Consider the following 24,242-nt stretch of genomic DNA (forward strand, 5'->3'; position numbering starts at 1 on the left):
ATTTTTCAGAACAAGCATTCACCAATAACACCACAACAAAAATAAAGACAACAAACAGAAATGGATTTGCATTCCAGGCTGAAGCTGAGCCTAAGTAGAGAGGCAATATAGCTTCCCACTAACAACTGGGAGTGTGATGCCAACTTGCTAGTGTTTGAATCCTGTCTTTGCTACTCTATAGCCATAAGGCCTTAGAAAAATTGTCCAATATTTCTGAATCTCTCTTTCCGATCTGAAAAATGGGAAGGATATTACTATTTACCTTACAAAGCTGTGAGGATTAAATGAGTTAGTGTAAGTGGTTGGTTAACATATGATTAATATTTCCTTGTATAAATCACTTTATCACTCTCAAAACTTTCTTGAGCAGGGAGTCTAGGCACTGCACTCTTGTGCATAATAATTGCTGTCATTTACTGAACACCATCTAAGCGCAAGGCATTAAAGACTTTTGACATTTTCTCCCTGTTCCTACAACAGGCTCTACAGTTGCTTCCCATTGCCGATGTTTCACAGACAAGTTCATTCACTTGTGTGAAGGCATATGTCTAGAATGCAGAGCAATCTGGATTTTAATTCCAAAGGCCATGTTCTTTGTGGTTTACTTTTAAAAGTATAGGAATGGGAAGGAGAACAGCAATAAAAAGTTATCTAAGGCCTAGTGAGGTTTTTGTACTTCTGATGTAGTTATTTAATTGAAAGAAGAGAAAATGAACCAATGAGAGCTTCTTTACACATCTGTCAGGTGGGTAGTGGTTTTCTGGTAACCAAGATTTAGTGTGGTTTGCAGTTGGATTGTAGCCTGTTCTTATTGACACTGGTCTAAATTCTCATTTGGTGAGATACTGAGATATGATATATCAATTAATAAATTAGAAGTATATAAGATATCAAACTTTTTTTTCCCACTTCTCCTTGCCAGGACTATATCACTTAACTGAACTGTGTTGCCATAAAATAGATCTACTCTACTTGTCATGTTTCTAAGTAATACATTGCAGGAACTTTTTAATTAAGAGAGAGCTTTAATAAGGTTTAACTTCACAGGCTTAAAGTGATTATTCAACACGGATTAAGCAAAGTATTTATTAGGGTTTTCCCCCAAATGTTTCCTTTATATCCTTTCCTTATTTGTCTTTTATCCATGACCAGCACACCCCATACAGTTTATTTCTGTTTCTGTGTAGTTTACCTAATTACTTTCTCCCTCCATTGTCTGATTACTGAGAGTATTGGTCACTGAAACAGGTCCCTCTGTGCAGCATCTGTTACTAAGGGGTAAGTGAGGGATCAGGACTACCTCAGGGCTTTGTTCATCAGATGCATTTGCTTTCTGCAAAATTAAAAGCCACCAGGGTTGGGAGAGAGATAGGTCTCCTGATACTCCTGTCTGTGTGGTTGAAATTTGTCAGTCAGTCTTCTTGTAGAGCAGAGGGCATCTAAATGTATCCAAGCAACTTGGAGACCATGCCATGGGAACATAAAGAGACCTAACGGAGCACAATGTAAGATTAAATAAAAGTTCTCTTACATTTTTATTGTACAAAACAGTCTTTCCGCAAATGCTTCTTATTCGAGCTTCTGTAGTTGGCAAAGGCAAGGTTATTCCTGTTTTGTGTTGGAAGAAACTGAATCTTAGAGTGGTTAAGTGACTTGCCTGCGTGACATTTCTGGTAGAAGAAAGCCCAAAGCTTTTCAAGTTCTCTGTCCCATATTCCTCCATTAACTCTACCAATGACAAAGAGATTATTCTCCGCTGTTAGCCACAGTGATAAGGTGGCAGAAGTTAGTTTGAGCATTTGGGTATTCCCAGGTCAAAATTTGTTTAAATTTAGAATGTCAGTTTTATCCCAATGCAAATTACTTTTCCCTCTAAGCAATTTCAAGGCCCACAACTTTAGGTAATATTTATGGGCCTTTGTTTTCAAAATTTGTAACTCTTGCTCTCATTTTTCCACAGAGCTTTCTACTCCCATATTCAACTGGCTACCAGATAACAGCACTCACTTATTTAGGAGGTATTTTAAAAATTTTAAGATGGCTAAAACCTGAATTTCTAAATCTCTACTTTTGTCCTCCACAATGTTTTATTCCCCCCACGGTATCTATCTCTGTCAAGCCCACCACCATTCACCTAGTTACTCAAATCCCCAAACCATAGTGCCTTTTTGATTCTTCTTTTTCTCTAACCTCACATTAAATCCATTACCAAGTCCTGTAAGTCCTATGTTGAAAATATATTCTGAATTTCACCACCTCTTTCCATCACCACTGCTGTCCCTTAAACTCTAAGCCATTGTGAACTCTCACCTGGGTCAGCAGGCAAGTCCTTGTGAGTCTGTTTCTATTCTTGTCCCTGCTCAGTCTCTTCCTGAAAGAACAGCCAGTCTTCTAAAAAATATAAATGTAATTTCTTTACTCCCTTAGTTAAGATCTTCCATTGGCTTCGATTTTACTGAGAATAAAATCAAAATGGGACATAAGGAGCAGGCTGTTCTCACCTTACCTTGTGCTGATTTTCTAGCCCATTCTCCATCAACCTATGGGGCTTCTTTCTGCTTTTCAAGTAGGTCAGATGTCTGGGTCTTCACATATATTGTCCCCCCCTCAACTGGTTCCTTGTTATGTTTTAGGTCACAGCTCAAATGTCGCCTCATCAGAGAACATTTGCCTGATCCACTAGTTGCTAACACTCTCAAGTTTATTACACTGTTTAGAATTCTCATTGTTTTTTTAAAAAATGTCACACTAGACTATAAGCACCATAAAATAATTTGTCTGATTGTTCAATGCTGTGAAACTGTCATCTAGAATCATATTGAGCACATTTAGACATTCAATAAATAACTATGAACTGATCATATGCATGACTTCTATTGCTTTATTCTTACACATTTATTTATAAAATAAATCAATATATTTATATATTCCTTTGAAATGTTTTATAACTACTGCCAACACAATTATTTGTAAAAAGCAATCCATTTTAAAATTTCAAATGAATACAATTATTTAACCTTTAAAATTTAATTGTTTGCTAATGAATATATTATATTTTAGAGAAATAGAGTCCTTTGGTCTTGGAGTCCTCTAGAGAAAGCTGACAAGAAGAATCAGCTTATAGGTTGAGCTGAACAAGTTGAATTGGGTAATTAGACTGTATATATGATTATCGGTTACCTACGTAGAATTGGGGAGCCAAAATTCTTGCAACATAACTTCAAAGTTCCTCTGTTATGACAGCATCAAAGAAGCAACCAATCTTCTTGCCGAGATGTTCTTAAGAACAAACATATGCAAATAACGAGAACAGACAACTAAAATAATAGACATAGACAGACATAAGGAGATTTGAGCTTAAATTTTAGCTTACAACATGTGTCCCTGAGGGAAGTCAGGGCTAGGCTGGTATTTGTGAGCATGAGCTGGGCTCCCAGCCTGAGAGAGCCTTTGGGTCCTGACTCCACCTGAAAAATCCTGAAAAATTCATCATTCCTGGGTCATTTTGCAGACTAAACCAGACAGCATCCCCAAAGCGCTAAAAATAGTGTTAGATGTATAAGTGCCTAATAGTATTATTCTAATTATTATCTTGGGTTAATCCCTTTCTGTCTCTGAAACTCTGATTTCTTATCTGTAAGTTGCAGATAATAATTCCTATTTTGCAAGTCATTTGATACATCACTAATATATTGTTAGGAATTTAATACTTTTTTTTTCACACATTTTATTTAATCGGACCCACACAGGCACTAAGTGAGAATAAACATAATTATCATCTCCATTTCCAGATGAAGATACTAAGACTCCATAACAAACCCAAAGTCACACAGTCAGGACTGCATCTATGGCCCTCAACTTTTGGCAATTTGGAACATACAGCAAGTAAGAACTGCCAAGGCGACGTTATTCAGAAGGTGCATCGTATTCTCTTCTTACCTAGGCTACAGTGCATCCTGGAACAGCTGAGGAGGTTCTTTTGAATCTAATTTGTCTAGTGTAAACTACTATCTATTCCGAACTTTCTGTATGCCCAGGGCTCTGAAGCCTTCTGCTTTGAGCTGCCATTCTGTTAACTTTGGTTTGAACTGCTCTCCCTGGAGATCTCAAATATCCTGAGAAGTGTGCTCTTTTTTCCTTCAAACTCTGATCCTCTTGGAACTACTCTTTCCCACAATGTTGTCTGATCTAGGTTGTTTTCACAAACTGTTGAATTGGTGGCTTTTGCTCCTAATAAGTAGACCCTCTGCTCCCCAGACAGCCCACATTTGCTTTCTCACTTAGAGCTTCTTCCTTCTTTTATTTCTTATATCCTGGATCACTAGTCATTTCTAGCTTGAGCTTATCTGTATAAACCTTGTTTTATTTCCTGTGAGTCAACTATCTTATGACAGAAGAATTGACACCCTCAAAGCCCTAATTAGTCAGATAGATACTGAAATTTTCTTTTGCCTACACAAAATCACACATGATTGATGGCTGAAGCAAAACCTGGAGTTATCTTCTTTAGGCTCTTCAAAACTTGTCCTTTCCCAAAGGATGATCTAGATGGAGACAATAAAATGAGAAGCTAATTATGCCCCTAGAACCATCTATTTTTCTCATTCTTCCCTATTCCTCTTACTTCCTAATCTGTCTTCCTTGTATGTCAATTTAATAATTTAATTCTACTGCTGAAATATTTGGCATTAGAGCAATAGCAGTTTTCTAAAAACTATTAGCTTGACATATAGCCACCAAGCCCAAAACAAATTATCAGGAAAAAAAATTACTGTAATAATTGTTTTAACCTTAATGTAGACATCACTTCTTCAAATTCAAGCCTTTAACTGCAACCTAAACCATGCAATTCTTCTGAAATGTTTTGGTTTGGGAAAACATGCCTGGGATTTGGTAAAACCCAGATGATGAGTCAGTGTGTTGTATGTGAAGTCATCTGGATTGAACAGCTGCCTCCCAGTCTGCTTGTTACCTCCTGCCCAAACACATTCCCTCAGGAGACTGTCAACTCCTCAAGACAACATCCCAGGTCCCTATATTCTTTTATTCTCCCTCAGGCTCCCAAATACCTGCCTGATACCATTTTGTGCACTCACTCCGAGTCCAGCCACCTTGAGTCCGCTCCCCTTAGCCCTCCACCTTTGGTAACTGAAGCCCTGACTTTCCTGCCACCCTTCCTGTCACCTTTCTCCACCAGCCACACTGGCCTCATCTTTTGGTTCAGAGGTAGATCAGGCAGGGAAGCAGCCCCTCCCCAATAACCTATATGCACTGCTGAAGCCACTCACGGGCCACATGCTTGTCCTGGGCAGAAATCCTACTGGGTCCCATGTCAGTGGTATTTGTTCAAGAAAAATGTTGCCATCTCGGCCCCTGGAGAAGGGGTAGTAAAAGGCTTAATTAAGGTTGTTTCTTGCATTTCTTTTTCCACTTCTTCAACCCTAGTCCTAACACTACAGGTTTCCATGAACCGACTCACAATATTGCTTTTAGTATGCAGGGGGACCTGCTTCCCTTCTTGGAATCACATTTTCATCCTTTCTTAAGAAGCACATATGTTCCCGCTGAAAAGAGCAGCAGAAAGCTGCAAACACTTGTTGTTTCCAAAGTGGAACTTGGATTTGGAGCATGCACAAAAAGAGCCAAGTCTGAATGCAACGATATAGGCAGTGCTAGGCCAGCTTAGAATTTATGGCATGAAGTGTGGGATATTAAAACCAGAAAAGATGCAGGCACAGACTTTTTTTTATTTCAATTGTTGAGAATGGAGTCTCAGCCACTTAGGTAATATTCATGAAAACAAGACAAAATAGGATTTTCTGAGGACTGACCTAAAAAGCTAAGAGAGCAGGGGATAAGCCTGAGAATGGGAGTCTTCTGGTACTGGCAACAGTGATTTGAACCAAATTTGTTCTTTTCATATGCAAATAAGCTGTCTGCTGTACAGCTGGTATCTTCATTCCTCCCAGCACAGAGAATCCAAGAGCATTTCCCAAGAGCACCATTGTTCCAGGCAGAGGTTGTGTTGTTTTTCTTTCCCTCTTGATTCTTCAGTGATACTTAAATTGAGAATTGATACTGGGTGTGAAGTTTATTTTAGTATCAATATTATTCCCAGCTAAAGAAGTGAATTGTGTCTTCTCAGCCACTTTTTTTTTTTTCCTTTAAAAGACCAGCATCTATTTAACACACACACAGACACACATAAAATACGGTGACATGTTTTAATATTGTTCTGTTGTAGGATGGTAAAACAACAACACATTTTATTTCAGGGCTTATTTCCCAACAATCTGAATCCAGTATTTTACATCAAGGAAATCGGTTTAATTTACAAGTGAATCAGTTATAAAGAAATTTAGGAGCAGTGGTGTCAAATCTCAATGTGGCAAGAATTCTAAAGCAATATTTCTACAGTAAAATCTCTTATATTCCCTCTTGCAAATTATTGTCTATATTCCTTAATAACTCTGTCATCTGTTTCCTCCCCGCGGAATTAGATTTATCCTTTCCTCAAGTTTTATTTGGATTTTGTTATCAGAGTGTTCAGAGTCTTAAAATTCTTGTTAGAAAGCTAAATCACCATTGAATATGCAGAGAACCAGACTAAGCAGAATGACGTTATTGAAAACAAATTAACTCAGATTGCTGAATACTAAACTATTGGTTAAATAAAAAGGTGGTATTTATCCTTGAGCCATACACTGTAACCACAAATATTGACTGGCTGGTTAGTAAAAAATATGAATATGGAACTAATGAAACTATGAGGCAGCAATAGGCATGTTGTTCTAGACGTGAACTAACACAAGGAAGGGATCTAAGGCCAATGCTTCTTGGCACATATTAAGTATTTAGCAAATTATGTTTCCTGCCACTCCTCACCTTCTTTGCATGTTTCACATACTATCTTTAATGATGAAACCCCTAAAATATGGAAAATATTAGCATTTTATGTTTGCAAGATAGGAATACAATATCTAGCATTATTTCAATATGCCTAAGGGATTCTTGCATCAGGATGGCTTTATTTATTTGTCTGTATGTTTATTCACTCATTTAGTTTATGTGTATATATGTGCTGATTTCTTAGGCTGATTTTTTATCTTTCAACCTTAAACATTGAATTGCTTTCATCCCTTGACCTTTTAGAAACCTAAAATTAATACCATTGTTTCCCCTGATATGAGTATTGTCCTTCTTGGAGAGAAAGACCCTGATTTTGAATTTGGGACATTAATTTTTTGAACTTGGTGACTTAAAAGACAAAAGAAAACACACTAAAACTCCCACAAGTTTTCTGATTTAAAAAAAAAAACAACTTTTAAAAAATGCCAACTTTTATACATTTGTTCTTATTTTTCCAACAAATATGTCTTATGTTGGCAGTGATGCATGGTTCTTTAGGAAGTGTGTGCCAATTAAAATCTCCCATACAAAAGTTAAGGAGAACTTAACACATTTTTGTTTTGTTTCCATAAAGACTTTGAAAACAATGAACAGAGGGGAGAAGCTGTGGTTTGTTAAGAGCAGGGTGTGCTTGAATCCTAGAGTCCCCAGTCTTATAAAATATACAAGGGGTGACTTTGATAACCTCGTCTTTCAGAGTAATGAGAGAAACATATGTTGGAGAGGAAATATGAGATGGCAGAGAAGAGAACAGAAAGGAATAATGTCAAATGAGGAAAATTATAGAAAGCAGGCTTGCTCGATTGAAAATAAGCTAAAATGAGAGGAAGGACAAGCTGAGAAGCTACTCTCAATAAATTAAAGACTCAAAGATTTTACAGAGAATACAGAATAAAGATAGAAGGATACATATTCATGACCATAAATCAACTCAGCATGATATAGAGCCATATTCTTCTAAGAAATAACCATAAACAGTCGATAATGAGGGAGTATTCCCAACTAATTGTGCAATTCTCATTGTGTGGATATTAGTATAGGCAGGATCACTGTACATTCTGCTATTTTACTGTACACAATTGAATTATCACGGAATGTAGTGTACTAAGCCTAGGTAGTACCCTCTTCTGACTGTACCCAGGGGATCTGAACTGGAGAGGTTGACATCCTAGGCTTCTGAAAATCGCTATCTTAAAATTCTTGAGAGGAAGGAAGAATAAAGAACAAAAAGGCAAAGGGGATTAAAAATAGGAAAGCATATTATGCTAGTAAAGTAATTAGAGAGAGGGGCTATTAGGCTTTTAAGTGCTCTATATATCTTTTAATGTATGATATAAATTGATTTAATCTAGATGTAATCACTGGTTTAGAATGGTAACTGTGAAACCATATAATGGAGTCCGATAATTTATTATACTGGAAACATAACCTAAATTGGCTTATCAGTTGATTAGTGGAATCTAATTTTCTGGCTTACCAAGAGGAAGGATATCTATGTGACAGCTTTGAGAAACCCAAACAAACATTAAGAATTTGAGAAGTGAATAAAAAACTGCCCCCTAGGCTGCAAAAGTCTTTTGCTCATTCTTAGGGAAGTGATGGTAAGATAAGAATGGTGCTATTGAGGGATGCAGGAAGCCAAATGGTTATTTCCCTAAAGCTCCAGGTTGTTTTTGTTTTTTGTTTTTGAGCCAGAGTCTTTATGTCACCCAGGCTGGAGTGCAGTGGTGCAATCTCAGCTCACTGCAACCTCCACCTCCCTGGTTCAAGTGATTCTTGTGCCTCAGCCTCCCAAGTACCTAGGATTACAGGCATGCATCAGCTAATTTTTGTATTTTTTGTAGAGATGAGGTTGCGCTATGTTGGCTAGGCTGGTCTCGAACTTCTGACCGCAATCCATCACTTGCCTGAGACTTTCAAAGTGCTAGGATTACAGGCATTAGCCACTGTGCCTGGCCCCTGTTTGTTTTAAGGACACTTTCTATTCTGGGATACCAAAGTCCTCTGTACACTGGCCTTTTTTCTCTTAACAGGCAGGGATTTCTCTTAACAGAGTGGTGTGAAAAATCCAAGCATCCTGCTTAGGAAAATGTATTTGCTATTGATATTGTTTGGCAAAACAATATCAAACAATAGGGTATTTTGGTTGTGAAAAGTGAAGCCTCAAGTCAAGATTTAGAGGCAGGAGGCAAAATAAAGGGGACACCGATTTTTCTTACATGAAAAGATGTGGAAACTTTGTGTGTGTGTGTGTGCAGTCTGACAGCTAGAGGGCATAAGGGACCCCGAAAAGTTGGAAGCATGGAGCTACAAGATCAAAGGAGAGAGGGTGGCTTAGCAACATGATGAGCATCAGGGATAGTGGGCCAAGTGGCTTAATAATGGCAATGTTTGGTATTACATTCTAAATTGTTTGCTGCACTGCTCTGGGCTAGAACAGGAGCCCCTTGGGGTACTATGAACTTGAGTAGAGTCCATTACATACAATTCCTTGTGTTGGTGATCCTTTGGCAGAGGAATTAAAAGGAGACAGGTGGCAGCCCACACTAGGGTCATCATACGTGGTAAGATGGTCACAGGAGATGAGACACTGGGTAGAGGGCTGACTATCCTATAGAAGGGCATTAAAAAAAAAAAAACAGGCATGGATTTCTCTCTCTCATTTTTCCTATGCAGTGTCTATAGAGGGTATAAGAGGGGAGCTTTCATCAGAGTCGAAGGTATGCTTCTATCAGACTATATTGGGTTCTAGTTGTAACATTTAGTTTTCATTGCAAGAATAAAAAAGCTTTATTAGCATCCACATTGTTCCCTTTTGATGAAGGAAATGTACAGAGCAGAGAAGCAACTCTTTCCCTGACCCTTTGGGGGACATCTCAGTAGTTAAGCTAAAGCTCCCCTGTGGGCCATCATCCCTTGAGTAATGGAATGCTAACCTCCTAGTTAAATCCCTGCTTAAGGGGTGGGTTGACCATTTACATGTAGCACAACTGCTGGGAGACAGAAAGTCAAGCTTGCTTCCTCCATTGTTAGTTTCTCATTTGGAAGTGCCTCATTAGAGGTGAAACTTACAAGTATAAGTGTACACATCTGATTTCACAGAAAGAAACATTAATGATGCCTCTGATTTTCACAGTTAACACATCATCTAGTAAAGAGTTCTAAAAAATGTATATTTAGCCATCTGAGAACAAGAAGGTAAAAAAAAATCACAGGTATATACTTACCAAATGCTTTTATTGAAAAAGAACAATGTTATATAAAATTAGGACCAATCTGGAATATCTTGAGCATATAATTAGTATAAAAATATAGGATAGATAAAATCCATTTTGGGTTAATGCACAGTATATCTATATTTATATTAATATCAATAATAATTTAAAGGGACTCATATAAGCATTCTATATACATTATCTTATTGTCGTTATAGCAAATTGATGAAGTGTGTTCTTTTTACAGCCTCTAGAATAGAGATTCAAAGAGATTGGATAATTCATCCAAAGTCATACATAGCTCTCTCAAATAAGGTTTTATCTTAAGTTTAAAAAAAAAAAAAACGCACTTCTTTATCCTCCATACACTGTGGTATGTGGGTTCTTCTCTAAACCTAAATTTTCTTTGGCTAATTTTGAGTACAGAATTGTAGACATGTGGAAATTCTTGACATATCCCCGTTATTCATTCTCACCCACCTGTGGCTACTGCTCTGTTCTAGAGGAAAGAGGATAAATTTTGTTAGATTCCATTAACACTGAATGGCAAGAAGAGAGATGAAATAAGAGTTAGGCAAGAAAAAAGACCTCACTTCACAGAAGAAAGTTTTCTTAGGGGGAAAGAGATGGTCACTTGGGTTTGACCATGAATTCACAGTGCCTCAGTGGTTCACACCACCACTATCCTGAAAGCCTGGGGTAGGCACATGCTTATTGACACCCACCTTGTATAATGCATGCCTCACAACTACTTGAATTTGGGCTGTGTTGCTGACTGAACAGTTGTGTTCTACTTCAAATTGATTATTGCTGAGACTGAGCTCTCTGATGTGAGTCAAGAGGTATTTTTAGGCTTCCAGCCAAAATTGGTTGGAATGATAGAAAGGATCATGGACTCAATAGCCTTTACCTGATTTCCAAATAATGGCTACAGGAAACAGCAACTGATGCTTTATAAAAAGCAGTATTTTGGTGCAGACAGAGTCTTTGACTTCGTGAAAATCCTGAAGAGCCCTGCCTTTTAGCGCTCGACTTTCCAATATGAGAACTACTAGAGTAGAAGATAATCTGTGCCCTCTTCCTGAGAGGCTAGGTAGTAGCTATAAACATCAAGACCAGAGTTTAGAAATTTCTATGCCTCAGAAAAACTTCTGGCCAAATATAGCAACAGATGTATTTTGTGTGGCTCTTCCAGTGTTCGCCTGCACAGAGACTGAGGATTTTAAGCTTTCAAGAAATCCTAAAATCAAGGACACAGTGGACCTTCATTTTTTCAGGCAATGACTTTGTATAGAGGTTCCATCCTTTGACATAGCGTAAGCTTTCTGGTTTGCTCAGTGCCTACCCCTTCCTGGAGATAATGAGTTTCCATTTATTTATTCATTTACTTATTTATTTATTGAAATGGAGTTTCATTCTTATTGCCATATTTTGAGACAGAGTCTCACTCTGTTGCCCAGGCTGTAGCACGAAGACGCGATCTTGCCTCACTGCAACCTCGGCCTCCTGGGTTCAAGCGATGCTCCGGCCTCAGCCTCCCAAGCAGCTGGGATTATACGCACCACCATGCCCAGCTAATTTTTGTATTTTTAGTAGGGATGGGTTTTCACCATGTTGGCCAGGCTAGTCTCAAACTCCTGACCTCAAGTGATCTGCCCGCCTCAGCCTCCCAAAGTGCTGGGATTACAGGCCTGAGCCACCGCATCTGGTCCCCTCCATTTATTTTTATCATGTGCTTCCACTGAGGATTTCCTTCTAGTAGAGTGAAAGCTGCCTGGCTCCTGTACAAATATGAGCTGGGGACGCCTGTAGGCATCTCACTAACAGTCACTCTTGGTAGAATGTGAACCCTCACGTTACTAGTTACCGTAGTTACTAGTTACTATAGCAAAATTAACCAGAAAAAAATATAGTTACGCACATTTCTTGATTTTTTTCTAAAGACAAGTTACAAATTATAGTTTTTTTTTAAAAAAATTATTATTTCTATATTATTATTTTTCCTCATTTCAGTAAAAAGTACACTGGATGCAAGTACGTTAGAATCCCCACCTATTCCTGCCTATTTAAACTCTTTTAAGATACTTTTAAACAATTCAATACCAAACAAAGCCATTAAAAAGGCAGAAATAAAAGTAAAAATCTACTGATGAATGAATGATTGCAATAGCGTTTGTTTGTTACTGACCATTAGATGCAAGTGGGTAGAATTGAATAAACAAAATGAAGTGGAAGCAAAATCCCAAAGCATTGCATTCTTTAGTCTTCCAAGCTGAGGAAGGCCGCAGATTCAGGCCACTTCTAGAGCAGGATTATATTTGGTTAATAAACAGTGGTAAGTATAGCTGGAAGACAGATACTACTTGTTATTTATTTGTTTACTGATTTATGAGACAGAGTTTCATTCTGTCACCCAGGCTGAAGTGCAGTGGTGCAATATCAGCTCACTGCAACCTCTGTCCCCCAGGTTCAAGTGATTCTCATGCCTTAGCCTGCTCAGTAGCTGGGACTACAGGCATGTGCCACCACGCCCAACTAAATTTTATATTTTTAGTACAGATGGGGTTTCGCCATCTTGGCCAGGCTGGTGTCAAACTCCTGACCTCAGCCACTTTTTTTCTTCCTGAAAACAGATTTTTCAGGATTCTCTATGATCCTGTAAAATCTAATCTGCATGGGAATTAGATTAGATTTTACAGTGATAATATGAGTAATATCTCCGTGAAACAGTCCAGTCACCCATTATTTCTCAGCCGTCTAGTGGGACAGATTCAGTATGTACAAATCCACATTGTGAATAGGTTTCACCTCATGAAATTCAGTGACTCATGTACTAATTTAGTATTTATGAAGAAATATTGGACTTGGTAACAGCTTTTAAAAAGCTGAGTATGACTGAGTTAATAAAAACAAGTTTACACCATAATAAAACACCAGATATTGGTAAATGTTGATATTAATATTGATACATATTACTATGATGCTATTAGTAAACTTTTGTTTTGCATAGAAAAGTTCATTTATAACAAGGACCAATTTATTTCTCATTTCCACCCTGAGAAGTAGGTAGATGAGGCAATTGAGTGTCAGAGTTCGTGACTTACTCAGTGCCACAGAACTAGAAAGCAGTAAATCTGGGAGTACAGCTTAGGAATTCTGCCTGATCTCAGGGTCTCTCCAGGATGTCATGCTGCATAAGACTTAGGGAACAGTAAATTCTCTGACCTGTAGGAAGAAGAAAGCGCAGGCCAAGTTATAATTATTATTGTTTTCCTGTCGAGATGTAACCTTACTGTTTTAAGATATGGAATATAATACAAAGTATTGTCATTATTTTTATCAGTATTAGGGGATGTGCAAATTGGGTTGTATGGAACATTTCAGTGTAATAGAAATTTTCTCTGTTTTTATGGGGAACGAGTCTTGAGAGTTTCTCTGTTAAAATGGTGAACAGCTGCTCACTTCTGGGGAATAACCACAGCCCACAATCAAGTCTGATAAGAACTCAGAAAAGAAGTGACTTATTTTGAGCAAAGGTGTCATGAGCTCACAAGATAAAAGATTGGGCTACAGGCAGAAGGTGGGCAAGATGCCTGCATTTGAAACACAGTGGCCTCAGCTTTAAAATCCAGACAGGTATGTGTCAATATCAGGAAATGAGAAAGAGCTGTTTACTGTGAGCAGAAATCCAACAGTGTCATTTTATGAGCAATAAAATTAAACACATTCATATTGCAAGTAGAGGAAATGATCAAAATCACCACCAAAGAACAGTGAAAATCAAAATCTAGCTTTTTCTTTCCTTCCGGTGATATGTTGACATTATTGAAACCTGGCATCAGTATTTTTTAAAACTGTAAGTTTCTTGGGTTGAGTAATAAAGAATAGTGGTGTGGCAGCTGGTCTTCCAAAGGGAGGTGGCATTGTGTGGGAGAGAAGGTCAGTATGCCAACAGGAGAAATGGAGTGGGTGGGGCAGGATATAAGCTATCAGAGAATTCTAGTAATCTAAATGTGAGCATAAGCCTCTCGTAATTCTTTGTAAAACTGAAATAATTCAAAGCACTATTTTAAGGAATAGAGAGAGAATTAGCAGAATGCCTCAAAAACAGTAAGGGTTAAATACATTGTAGCTGTTATGTTTTTTCCATACATGCTTTCATAAGCTCTCTCTGTTACTCGAGGCCTGTGGTTTATATAAGGGGGAAAAATATGACAAAATGCCACACAGGAGCAGCAGGATCTCAGAGTCTGGCAAGAAGTGAAGCAGTGAATTACTTTTCCCAGTGGTGCCTAGCTATTTGAACTAGACTAAAATCGGGCCTGTTTCATGCCCAAGTTCCAGCTTTTTCTATCTCCTTGTACTTCTAAAAGAGGTTATCTGTAAGCAATTGAAAGGTGATAATTACATCTATGATTTCCTTTGCTTTCAAGTTTCAGATTTAGGCCATATTACCTTGGTACCAATGGTGAAGATCTTGCAAACTCTGACAGTGCCACAACATATGTTAAATACCTCATCTTCCTCTCCCTTCCTGTTATGGTCTGAGAAGTTGGGTAGGAATGGTATAGAACCCTGCATGCCCTCACCATGAAAATCAAGGACCCGGGGCTACTTCCCCCATTCGTAGATCCAGCCTGCAGCAACTCACCAGCTGAATTTAACTTGCACCACCTCTAATGAGGGCACTTTACATCTCAGCAACTCAGCTGAGCGGAGTAAAATTACTATTTAATAGCAGGGGACTGGGTTGGTAGGGATAGAGAGGAAAGTAGATTCAGACTTGCTTAAGGGGAATGCTTTTCTGGATTTTTCTTCTCCAAATTGGGGGAATAGTATGTGAGAGGGGAAAGTATTCAGGTAAATATGGTATAGTGATGAGAGTCTGTAATATGAGCCTGGTGTCTCAAGAGAAACTTCTTAACTTTCATGGCCCCTGGGCAAGAATTAACCCATCTCCTCCAGGCTTAGTTTGCATTTCAGACTCAGGGCTTTAAAATCCTCCCTCTGCTTCCTCTTCCCCTGCTTGTGTGCTGTTGTGGTGGGGAAACCGCTGTGTTTCTGTTGGTGTGCATTACTGTGGGAGGACAGTTCTAGCAAATTACATAGGTAAGGACCAAGCATGCATTCAAACATTTGAACTAATCCAACCAATGTCAATAAGGAACACCGAATTTCCCGGATATGGCCCAAATCAACTTTTACATCCTCAAGGAGTGTGAGTTAAAGCCCAGGGTTTAATGACTAATTAAAGTCATTGAAGTTTCTGAGCCATGTGTGCATAGTCACACATTAGAGCTGGGATCTCAGACCAGTCATGACTTGCAAGAGCTGCAAATGTGGTCAGTGGAAATGAACTCTCAATTCAGCTCCACAGCACGTGACTTCCTATTTCTGTAAGGTACTTCCAAGGGACTTCCTCTGTAAAACCAGCCTGAGCCCCAGGAGATTTCCTTTAGTGCTGTAACTAAGTTTACTTTTAGCCCAGCGCAGAAGTTTTCCCTGAGATATGGTGTTAGTTTCTTTTCTTTCTCTCTCCTCTGCCGTTGGTTGCCAGCATGCAAGGATCTCGTGGCTCCTGTCCGTGATCGTAAATTGAACACACTGGTGCAGATCTCAGTAATCCACCCCGCGGAGCAGAGTCTGACAAGATACTCCAGCACTGAAATTGTGGAGGTGAGATGCTATATTAATCTCTCTCTCTCTCTCTCTCTCTCTGTGTCTCATCTCTTTCTTGTCTCTCTCATCTCTCTCTTCTCTCTCTCACTCTCCCTCTCCCCTGTCCATCTCTGGATTTGAATGAACAGCTGAGTCCGTAGCAATGCTACACTACCTCCCTCTGTCATTAAGGAGCACATACCTGAGATTATTAAGCATGCCTTAATAATTTACTAGAATGAACAAATGACGAAGGAATGCATCTTTTTTTTTCTTTTCATAAAAAGAGCTTATTTTTCACCCAAAGAGAGAGAAAAAAAGTTTCCACTTTAAATTCTCTTATAAAGCATAGGATAAAGAAAAACAACTTATAGACTTCAAATTAATTGAAATGAATATTTATTTTGAGGAAAAAAAGGAAAGTTGTAGAGTACCCAGAGAAAATTTAAACATGTTAAGTGTTTTTGCCCTTTTTTTCCCGGTATTCTTTAGTGTGTGGACACTTTATATTCTCTGCTATTTGTGTGTATCTTTCAACATACAATGTTTTTCAAGGAACGTAGATGATTAACTTGACAAACTGTTTTCAGGCAAAAGGTATAAGTAATACTCCTCAGACGGGCGATTTCCTATTTACATTTACTGTTAGCAATATAACATTCAAAATGTGTCTGGAGGAAACTTGTTATTGTGTTGGATCAGATTCAAAAGAGGAAGTATTTCTCTTTTGATTATTTTGTTCTGATCACGCATTTCACAACCTTAGTGAAGGAGAGAGACTTACTTAAACATCTGGGGCTGGAGAAAGTATACTCTGAACTTCTTAAGATTTGCTTGTTTTTCTTAGACTTGGAAGCTGCATGTTTTGAATGAGGAATTTCTCTGTAAGAACCTAACTAGCCTGCCCCAGACCTGTCTGGCTCAGGGCTGACTGACTGCTTTGATGCAGTGGTGGAGTAAATGATTCAGACTGAACTGGAGCCATTTCTATAATGGGAATGACCCAGATACTGCATGTAGCCCTGAATATGCCCTTTGGAAATTTTAGGTTCCAGTGTTGGTATAATATATAGCTAATGCTATAGTTGAATTAACAAAAATAATCTTATTCATATAAAGATACCTTAACTAAAATTGTAAGTTATTCATTTTATATAAAGTTAAAAATTGTTATTTTAAAAATATTGCCAAAATTAATTTACTTATTCACTCATTTTTGAGTTTTTCTTATTTTTTTTATTTTATTGTGATAAAATACACATATTATAAAATTCGCTATCTTACCTATAAGAAATGTCTGATTTTGGCACATTGTAACATTTTATATTTGAACATGTTTTGCTGTTTTTGGTTGTTTTATTCGCTGCCTTTTCCAACGTGCCTGATGCAGTGCCAAGCAAAAAGTATTTGTTGAATAAAAGAATGAATGAGTTACTTGGGCTTCCAGAAATTCCCACAGACAATTGGTTTATAGAACTCTAGCTAACATCTCCATGATATTCAGCAATATACATGTATAAAATTTAATGCTGGATGACAGCTCTAAAAATGAATTCTGAGGCAATGAAATATCCTGTGCACTGCATCCTGAGCTAGTAATTTTATAGCCCCAAATCCATCATATTTAGAGTTTCTTTCATTAGTTTTTCCAGTCATTCTGAGTAAAAAAAAAAAAATCATAGCTGAACATCTAAAAACAAATGGACACTATCAGAGCATGACTTTCAACTGAATCATTATAAAAAGGAAATAAATGGAAGCATAAGATTACCACATGGTTCTTTATGAGAAAATGGCTTCAGTTTAATTTGATCAGTCAATATCTTAGATTGTTTGCACAAATTACAAGTTATATGTATTCAATGTATTTTAAATGAATTGACTAACCCTAAAGAAGGGTTCTGTAGATGATGAAAATAAACTTTTCCAAACAACGCTGACAATGATGCAGGTTCATTTACCATCAGCAGCCGAATCACTGCTTTAAGGCCCTGGGCCATGTTGTTGCCCATGGACGGCATTTGACAATTCAGATCTCTTCTAATAGAACTATTTCCTAGAAAAACAGACTCAGGCACACTTTCTTCTTTCTCACGTGTCACTTGCATGCTGCAAACTGCAGTTGCTGCCTTATTGAATCCAAGTTGTCTGCTTGTGCTGTTACAGGGAACAAGGGACCCACTGTTTTTGACTGGTGTCACATTCCCATCTGAGTATCCCATCTATGAGGAGACCAAAATAAAACTAACAGTCTATGATGTCAAGGATAAGTCTCACGACACTGTAAGTACTTCTTTATTTCTTCGGGAAAAAGTTATGCTTTTCCACACGATTAGATTTTTTTATGTAACTGACATTATTCAGAGTGGTTTTTTTTTTTTTTGCACTGTGTTTATGATTGTCTTATGTTTATTATTGTTTTTTATTTTCCCAAATTTGTTTGGCTTGTTGCCAAATTGGCAATTGGTTAGAGCAAAAGCTTTCAGAACGGATTTGTCTTTTTCAGAAGAGCTGACTTGATCTTTTGGTTTACATTTTGTTGTTGCTGTTTTAAGCGAAGTGGGTGATACTGTGGGTAGAAAGCAAATGGAAGGAAATTAGGTCATATTTAAAACCTTCTTGGTATAGTAATTATTCTAAAATAGCGGATTGACAAAGTGCTCTATTCTTACAATGTATTCTCTCTATATGGTATGCAAAATAATACAGTGTATTATTGAGAAACTGCGTACATTTTTCTTGTTGTTGTTACTGGCACCAAAACAAACAGAAGGTAACTGGAAACACTAGGAAGAGGCTTTAACTGCTCTCTTTACATGAAGGGCAGGCAAAGACCAATGGTCTTTTGTCCTACATTCTTCAGTCTTCCTGCATGGTCTGAGTATTCCTCCAATTGAATCATCTCTTCTGGATAAGTACTCAGGCACTATCTCTAGAGGACACTGTTAAAATCTGGGATAGGAGAAAATGCTATTGGGGAGGTATTGAGAAGAGGAAGGCAGTTCCCTCCTTTAAATTTCCCCCATTAGCACGAACTTGTGTGACAGACTTGATGGCCAATAGTGAGGCAGGAGGCAGTAAACTCTTTTTTTAAAAAATTGTACTGTAGGTTCTGGGGTACATGTGCAGATCATGTAGGATTTTTGCATAGGTACATACGTGGCAGTGTGGTTTGCTACCTCCATTCCTCCGTCACCTATATCTGGCATTTCTCCCATGTTATCCCTCCCCAACCTTCCCACCCCCCACTGTCCCTCTCCTAGCTTCCCTCAACAGACCCCAGTGTGTGATGCTCCCATTCCTATGTCCATGTGTTCTCTTTGTTCAACACCTGTCTATGAGTGAGAACATGCAGTGTTTGATTTTCTGTTCTTGTGTCAGTTTGCTAAGAATGATGGTTTCCAGATTCATTCATGTCCCTAGAAAGGACAGGAACTCATCATTTTTATGGCTGCATAGTATTCCATGATGTATATGAGTCATATTTCCCTTGTCTAGTCTATCATCAATGGGCATTTGGGTTGGTTCCAGGTCTTTGCTATTGTAAACAGTGAGGCAGTAAACTCCTTTTTTTTTTTTCTTTTTTTTTAAGCCGAGTTTTGCTCTTGTTACCCAGGCTGGAGTGCAATGGCACAATCTCGGCTCACTGCAACGTCCGCCCTCCACCTCCTGGATTTAGGCAATTCTCCCGCCTCAGCCTCCCGAGTAGCTGGGATTACAGGTGCGCGCCAGCTAATTTTTTGTATTTTTAGTAGAGACGGGGTTTCACCATGTTGACCAGGATGGTCTCAATCTCTTGACCTCGTGATCCACCCGCCTCAGCCTCCCAAAGTGCTGGGATTACAGGCGTGAGCCACTGCGCCCGGCCCGGCAGTAAACTCTTTAATGGCTGGTGGGCCAGTGGGTTCCAGGAGACTTCTGTTTGAAGCTACGGGATGCTGCTGTACTTGGGGAACCCCACAGTGCCTTGTGTAGGGAAATGTCCCTTTGCACTCTGACTTCACTTTGGCATTTCTGTTTAGCTCATGACTCTTCTCTTCTTTCCTTTTTTACAATAAAACTTAATCTACTGGTGGGAACATTAAACAAGAGAAAATATTTTATTTCGAAGGGCTGTCTATGCATCTCAGCCCCAGAAAAGTTCATTTCTTTACAACTGTAGAACAAAGGCTTAAGTAAATGCACAGCTTACATACATGGAACCAAACAGATGTGGCTATCTGGTACAGTTCTTAGGGAGTCAGATTCTAGAGCCATGTTGTCTGATTTTGTTCTGTTTACTGGCTTTGGGAGAGGAAATTCGTGGTTCTCCTTTCATCTTTTATAATATTTACCTAATGGGATTGCTATAAGGTTTAAATAAATATACATAAAGTGTTACTGTTACAGAGTAATTAATAAGGGTAAGTTGCTAATATTGTTGCTGTTATTGTTTTGGCAGCTGCCTCAGGCTTTCTTATAGTAAAAATCAAATTAAGGAAATATTAGCCAAAATAATTTTCTGTATTTATTAATTTTGTTTTTTCTCGAGTGGCCCGACATTTGCTGTTTATTACTTCTTTAAACAAAAAAGGTACAAATTTGGTTTAAAACTTGCAACTAAAAAATACTTGCCTGGGAATTTTGTCTTTTCCTTTCCAACCTCTTTGGTTTTGAAATAACATGTGAGAAAGGAGTAAGACTGCAGCTGGGACATTTAGACCGGTTTTGATACATTATGTCCAGAGCTCTCACCCACTGCTTTTTGGTTGTTTTGTTTTTAACCTTCTGCCAGAGAAGAGAGAGAAATGGAGGGAAAGGTGAAAGCATCATAAAGTTGGAGAGGAGAGGAGGGAGACACGGTTCAGATGGAAAGTGGGAGTGGGTAATGCAATTGTGCAGAGAATACACAGGGACGAAAGGGAAAGCAGAGGAGAGACTGTGGGATTTTATGTTCTGCAAAGCACTTGATTAAATTTAATTCTCCAACAGTCTCAAGATACAGATAGGGTGGGGTATGGAAAGGATTGAGTTATAAGAACTCTGTGCTACAGATGTGAAAATGTTTTCGCTAATCTCTTGGGCTTGTGTAGTACTTAAAAATATCAGAGTTAGAAATATTACATGCCAAACGTGTTTCTATCTCCTTCATTTAAAATGTGCATGAATGTTAATGCTCTGGAGATAAATGACGAATTTATTCATTAATTATGCTTTTCGTTGACTTTAGTTCTGGAAATTAATTATTCGGGGTCTTTTAAATACTTTCTTCCTTGATCAGAGGTGTTATGACATAAAAGCATGGAATGAACTGGAACCCCTCCTGTGAAATAAGACTTGTGAATTTTGAAAATGCTTAAGAAGTGCAACCAGAATGCATTTACCAAGCATTGTTAATTAAGGCATAACTTCTTCCTTAGCATAGCTAACAATTAGCTCTGGTGATGGAAGTGTAAATGGAAACCCAGTGCATTACTATGCTATAGTTCCCATGGATGTGTGGTCTTTATCGTGGCCCCTTTCTTCCATTTCTTAAGTTTTTCTTTAAAGTGTGTGGTGGAGTCTACTGGTAGACTTTAAGCAGCAAGTGACTTAAAGTACAGCTTACAGTTATAAGCACTTAACAACCTAAATATTTTAAGATTATAATATTCTTAAGGCCTAAGAAATGAGATTGTGAATATTTTCATGTTTTGAAAGGTAAATAAATTGCATGTATATGTTTTAAGGTAGTTTAAATATTTGGTCCTAGCAAACCATTGATCATACTAGACTGAGCCAGGACGATCAGATCTTCTATATTGGTTGAATACTGATTAGTTGAGTTGGGTGACTAAATTGCTTGTGTTTTCCTATTGGGTTTATTACTTGGAGGTAACGAGTGAAATAAACACGTGACTTTGCCATTTCATATCATTTGCATACATATCGTACTAGATGTTTTTAAAGAGAAATTATGGCCTTTCCTCTGTGCTCTTAATGCAGACGTTACCTCACTAACCAGTTCTTGTGCTCCACTAAACAACTGGACCTAGGATTGATTATCTTAGTAACTTCAGCAGAAATGCGATTAATCATCACAACAAATGAGAAGAGTCTAACTGTTGATTCAGGGTGACTATTTACTTCTACTACATCCTTCATCCTTCCCATTTACTTCAATAAGTCTTCCTCTTTGGCATAAGGATAGAGAATGCTTGACAGGCAGGGGAGGGGTGGGGCATAGAGGGGTGAAGGGTCTTTACGTATTAGCATTAGCGTGACCTTTTGATTATTTTCCTTCCTATAAGGACATTATTTTCTCAGGATGAGCTGCCATAACATCCCACTGTTGGATGACAATTTTAAAGCCTGAAATTGAAGCCCATGGCTGGGCTGTGAGAACCCTAGTTCGTACAGTAGAGTTGATGTCTTCTGGATGTATACTGATTTTAGGCTTCATTTTAAAGCTCCTGGAAACTGAAACATAGACAAAAGTACTTTCAGGACGTCATTTATAGAGTTTGGCCCTAACAAGTCAAGCTGTGGGATTCTGAGTCTTTCATATGTTACAGCAGAAACTTAAAAGCAAGAGGAAATTTAGAAAGGCAAAGAACGTCACCATAAAACCTTGTCTCTTTTTCCCATTCCTCATGCAACATGGTGCTGTGGAAGATAGTGAACAAGTCTCTTTCACCACCCTCTGAGGACAGCCAACAAAACTGCAAACATATAATTAGGTCACAAAATTATTTTTGCCCACTGTAGAGATTTGAATTTCTACTTTATTTTGTGGTGTACATTGACTCCCCTCTTTTTGCCCTGAGAATAATAAATGCTTGCTGTACCATCAACTTGTTAAATTCTTTGCTTATAGGACAGAATCTGCACACTTCTCAGGGAAGGATATCTGTTCTAAGACTTTTTTTTACTACCAGTTACTAGCAAACCTGTACTTGAAACTTTCAGGAAAAGTTATCAAGACTAGATGTGTATATTACATAATGTGTGTTGTGTTATATACCCAGGGCAATTTTCAGTTCTAGAGCATTTCCCTAGACAGAAGGGTCCATTTAGTTTTTTTAGGTTTTTCTATGTAAGACAAAAATATTTTGTATTTAGTTTATTTTTACTTCACTTGATTTTCTAAACTGGCTTCTTAAGTTTAAGTCTAACTATATCTATTGAGATATGAATTCCATTAGTTGGTTTCCCTCTTTGTCTGTGAGATACGGTACAGTAGGTAAGGAAAGATAAATTGAGATTATTGATTACTAAGGATATACCAAGCACCATGGTTAATATGTTATATATATATATTTTTAATCTCCATAAAACTTATTTGAGTAAAATATTATTATGCTCATTTTAAAGATGAAAAAATTGGTATTCTAAAAATCTAAGGAGGCTTAGTCTGAGATCCTTTATTTTTTCTAGGCTATGTTATGGTACATATATTGTCCACAGGCTTTCTCTGACTTTTATTCCCCCACAGTGTGGCACCTTTACTTCAACTGATAGTTTCAAAGCACATTTCTTTTGAAGCTTATAAGTTGATCAATTACAAAAACAAGGTTAGTATTCAACTAGAGGAGAAAAATCTATATCCAAAATTTTTAGGCACTTGGGCAGATATAACTAATTGAAATTGTCCACATAAATTTTATAATGAAGTGGTCATTATTTATGGAAAAAAATAACTGTTATTATCTGTTGTGAAATACCTGAGTTTATGTCTCAAACTTTTGCTTTTGTTCCATAGGCCTTGTTTTTTCCCTTTTTAAAAATATGTACTACGTGCTTCCCTCAACCAACTCATTCACTTAGCTTCTGCCTTTTGAAATGATCCTTTTTTCATTGTGACATAGTTTGCAAAGAGGTTTACAGATTCCATATAGAGGGAGCTGAGGCTTCTAAAATGTTGCTACCTTTATAATTAAGTTAACTTTTCTTTTACTTGTTGGTAAGTGGTATTTATTTACAAAGGACATAATTTCTAAATTGAGATATGATTTATATGTAATAAACTGAGCAGATCTTAAGTGTTCTGTTCCATGAGTCTGACAATTGCATATGCCCATGTCACTTTCACAAGGCAAGAAATAGACCATTTCCATTTTTTCAGAAAGTTCCCTTCTGCCTTTCTCCAGCCAATTACCATCCCATAGAACCTGAGACAAACATTTTCCTATAGATCTGTTTTGCTTGCTGCTGAAATTTATATGAATGAAATCATATCATTTTGCACTCTTTTATCTAGTATCTTTTGTTCAACAAGTTTTTGGATTAATTCATTTCCTGCATGAATCAGTAGCCCCTTCCTTTTTATTGCAGTCTATTTTAGTGATGTATCACAATTTGTTCATTTATTTTTATTGATGGACATTTAGGTTGCTTCTAGTTTTTGATGATGAATAAAACATCTATGAACATATGTTGACAAATGTTTGTATGAAAATGTGCTTATTCTTCTGGGTAAATACAAGGGAGTATAATTTCTAG

The 24,242-nt window shown here is 37.7% G+C and overlaps 1 protein-coding gene across 21 annotated transcripts in view; it reads left to right on the plus strand.

Annotated features, from left to right (window-relative positions):
- INPP4B (inositol polyphosphate-4-phosphatase type II B) overlaps window positions 1-24,242 on the plus strand; it is a 988,233-nt gene that overhangs the window by 579,025 nt on the left and 384,966 nt on the right. For all 21 annotated transcript variants that reach the window (XM_054252895.2, XM_054252897.2, XM_054252896.2 and 18 more), the window contains 2 exons: window positions 15,682-15,800; window positions 17,949-18,065. In XM_054252895.2, coding sequence (XP_054108870.2) covers window positions 15,682-15,800; window positions 17,949-18,065 — 236 coding nt within the window. The remainder of the gene's footprint in view (window positions 1-15,681; window positions 15,801-17,948; window positions 18,066-24,242) is intronic.

Source organism: Callithrix jacchus, chromosome 3 (assembly GCF_049354715.1).
Source record: "Callithrix jacchus isolate 240 chromosome 3, calJac240_pri, whole genome shotgun sequence".
Taxonomy (NCBI): Eukaryota; Metazoa; Chordata; class Mammalia; order Primates; family Cebidae; genus Callithrix; species Callithrix jacchus.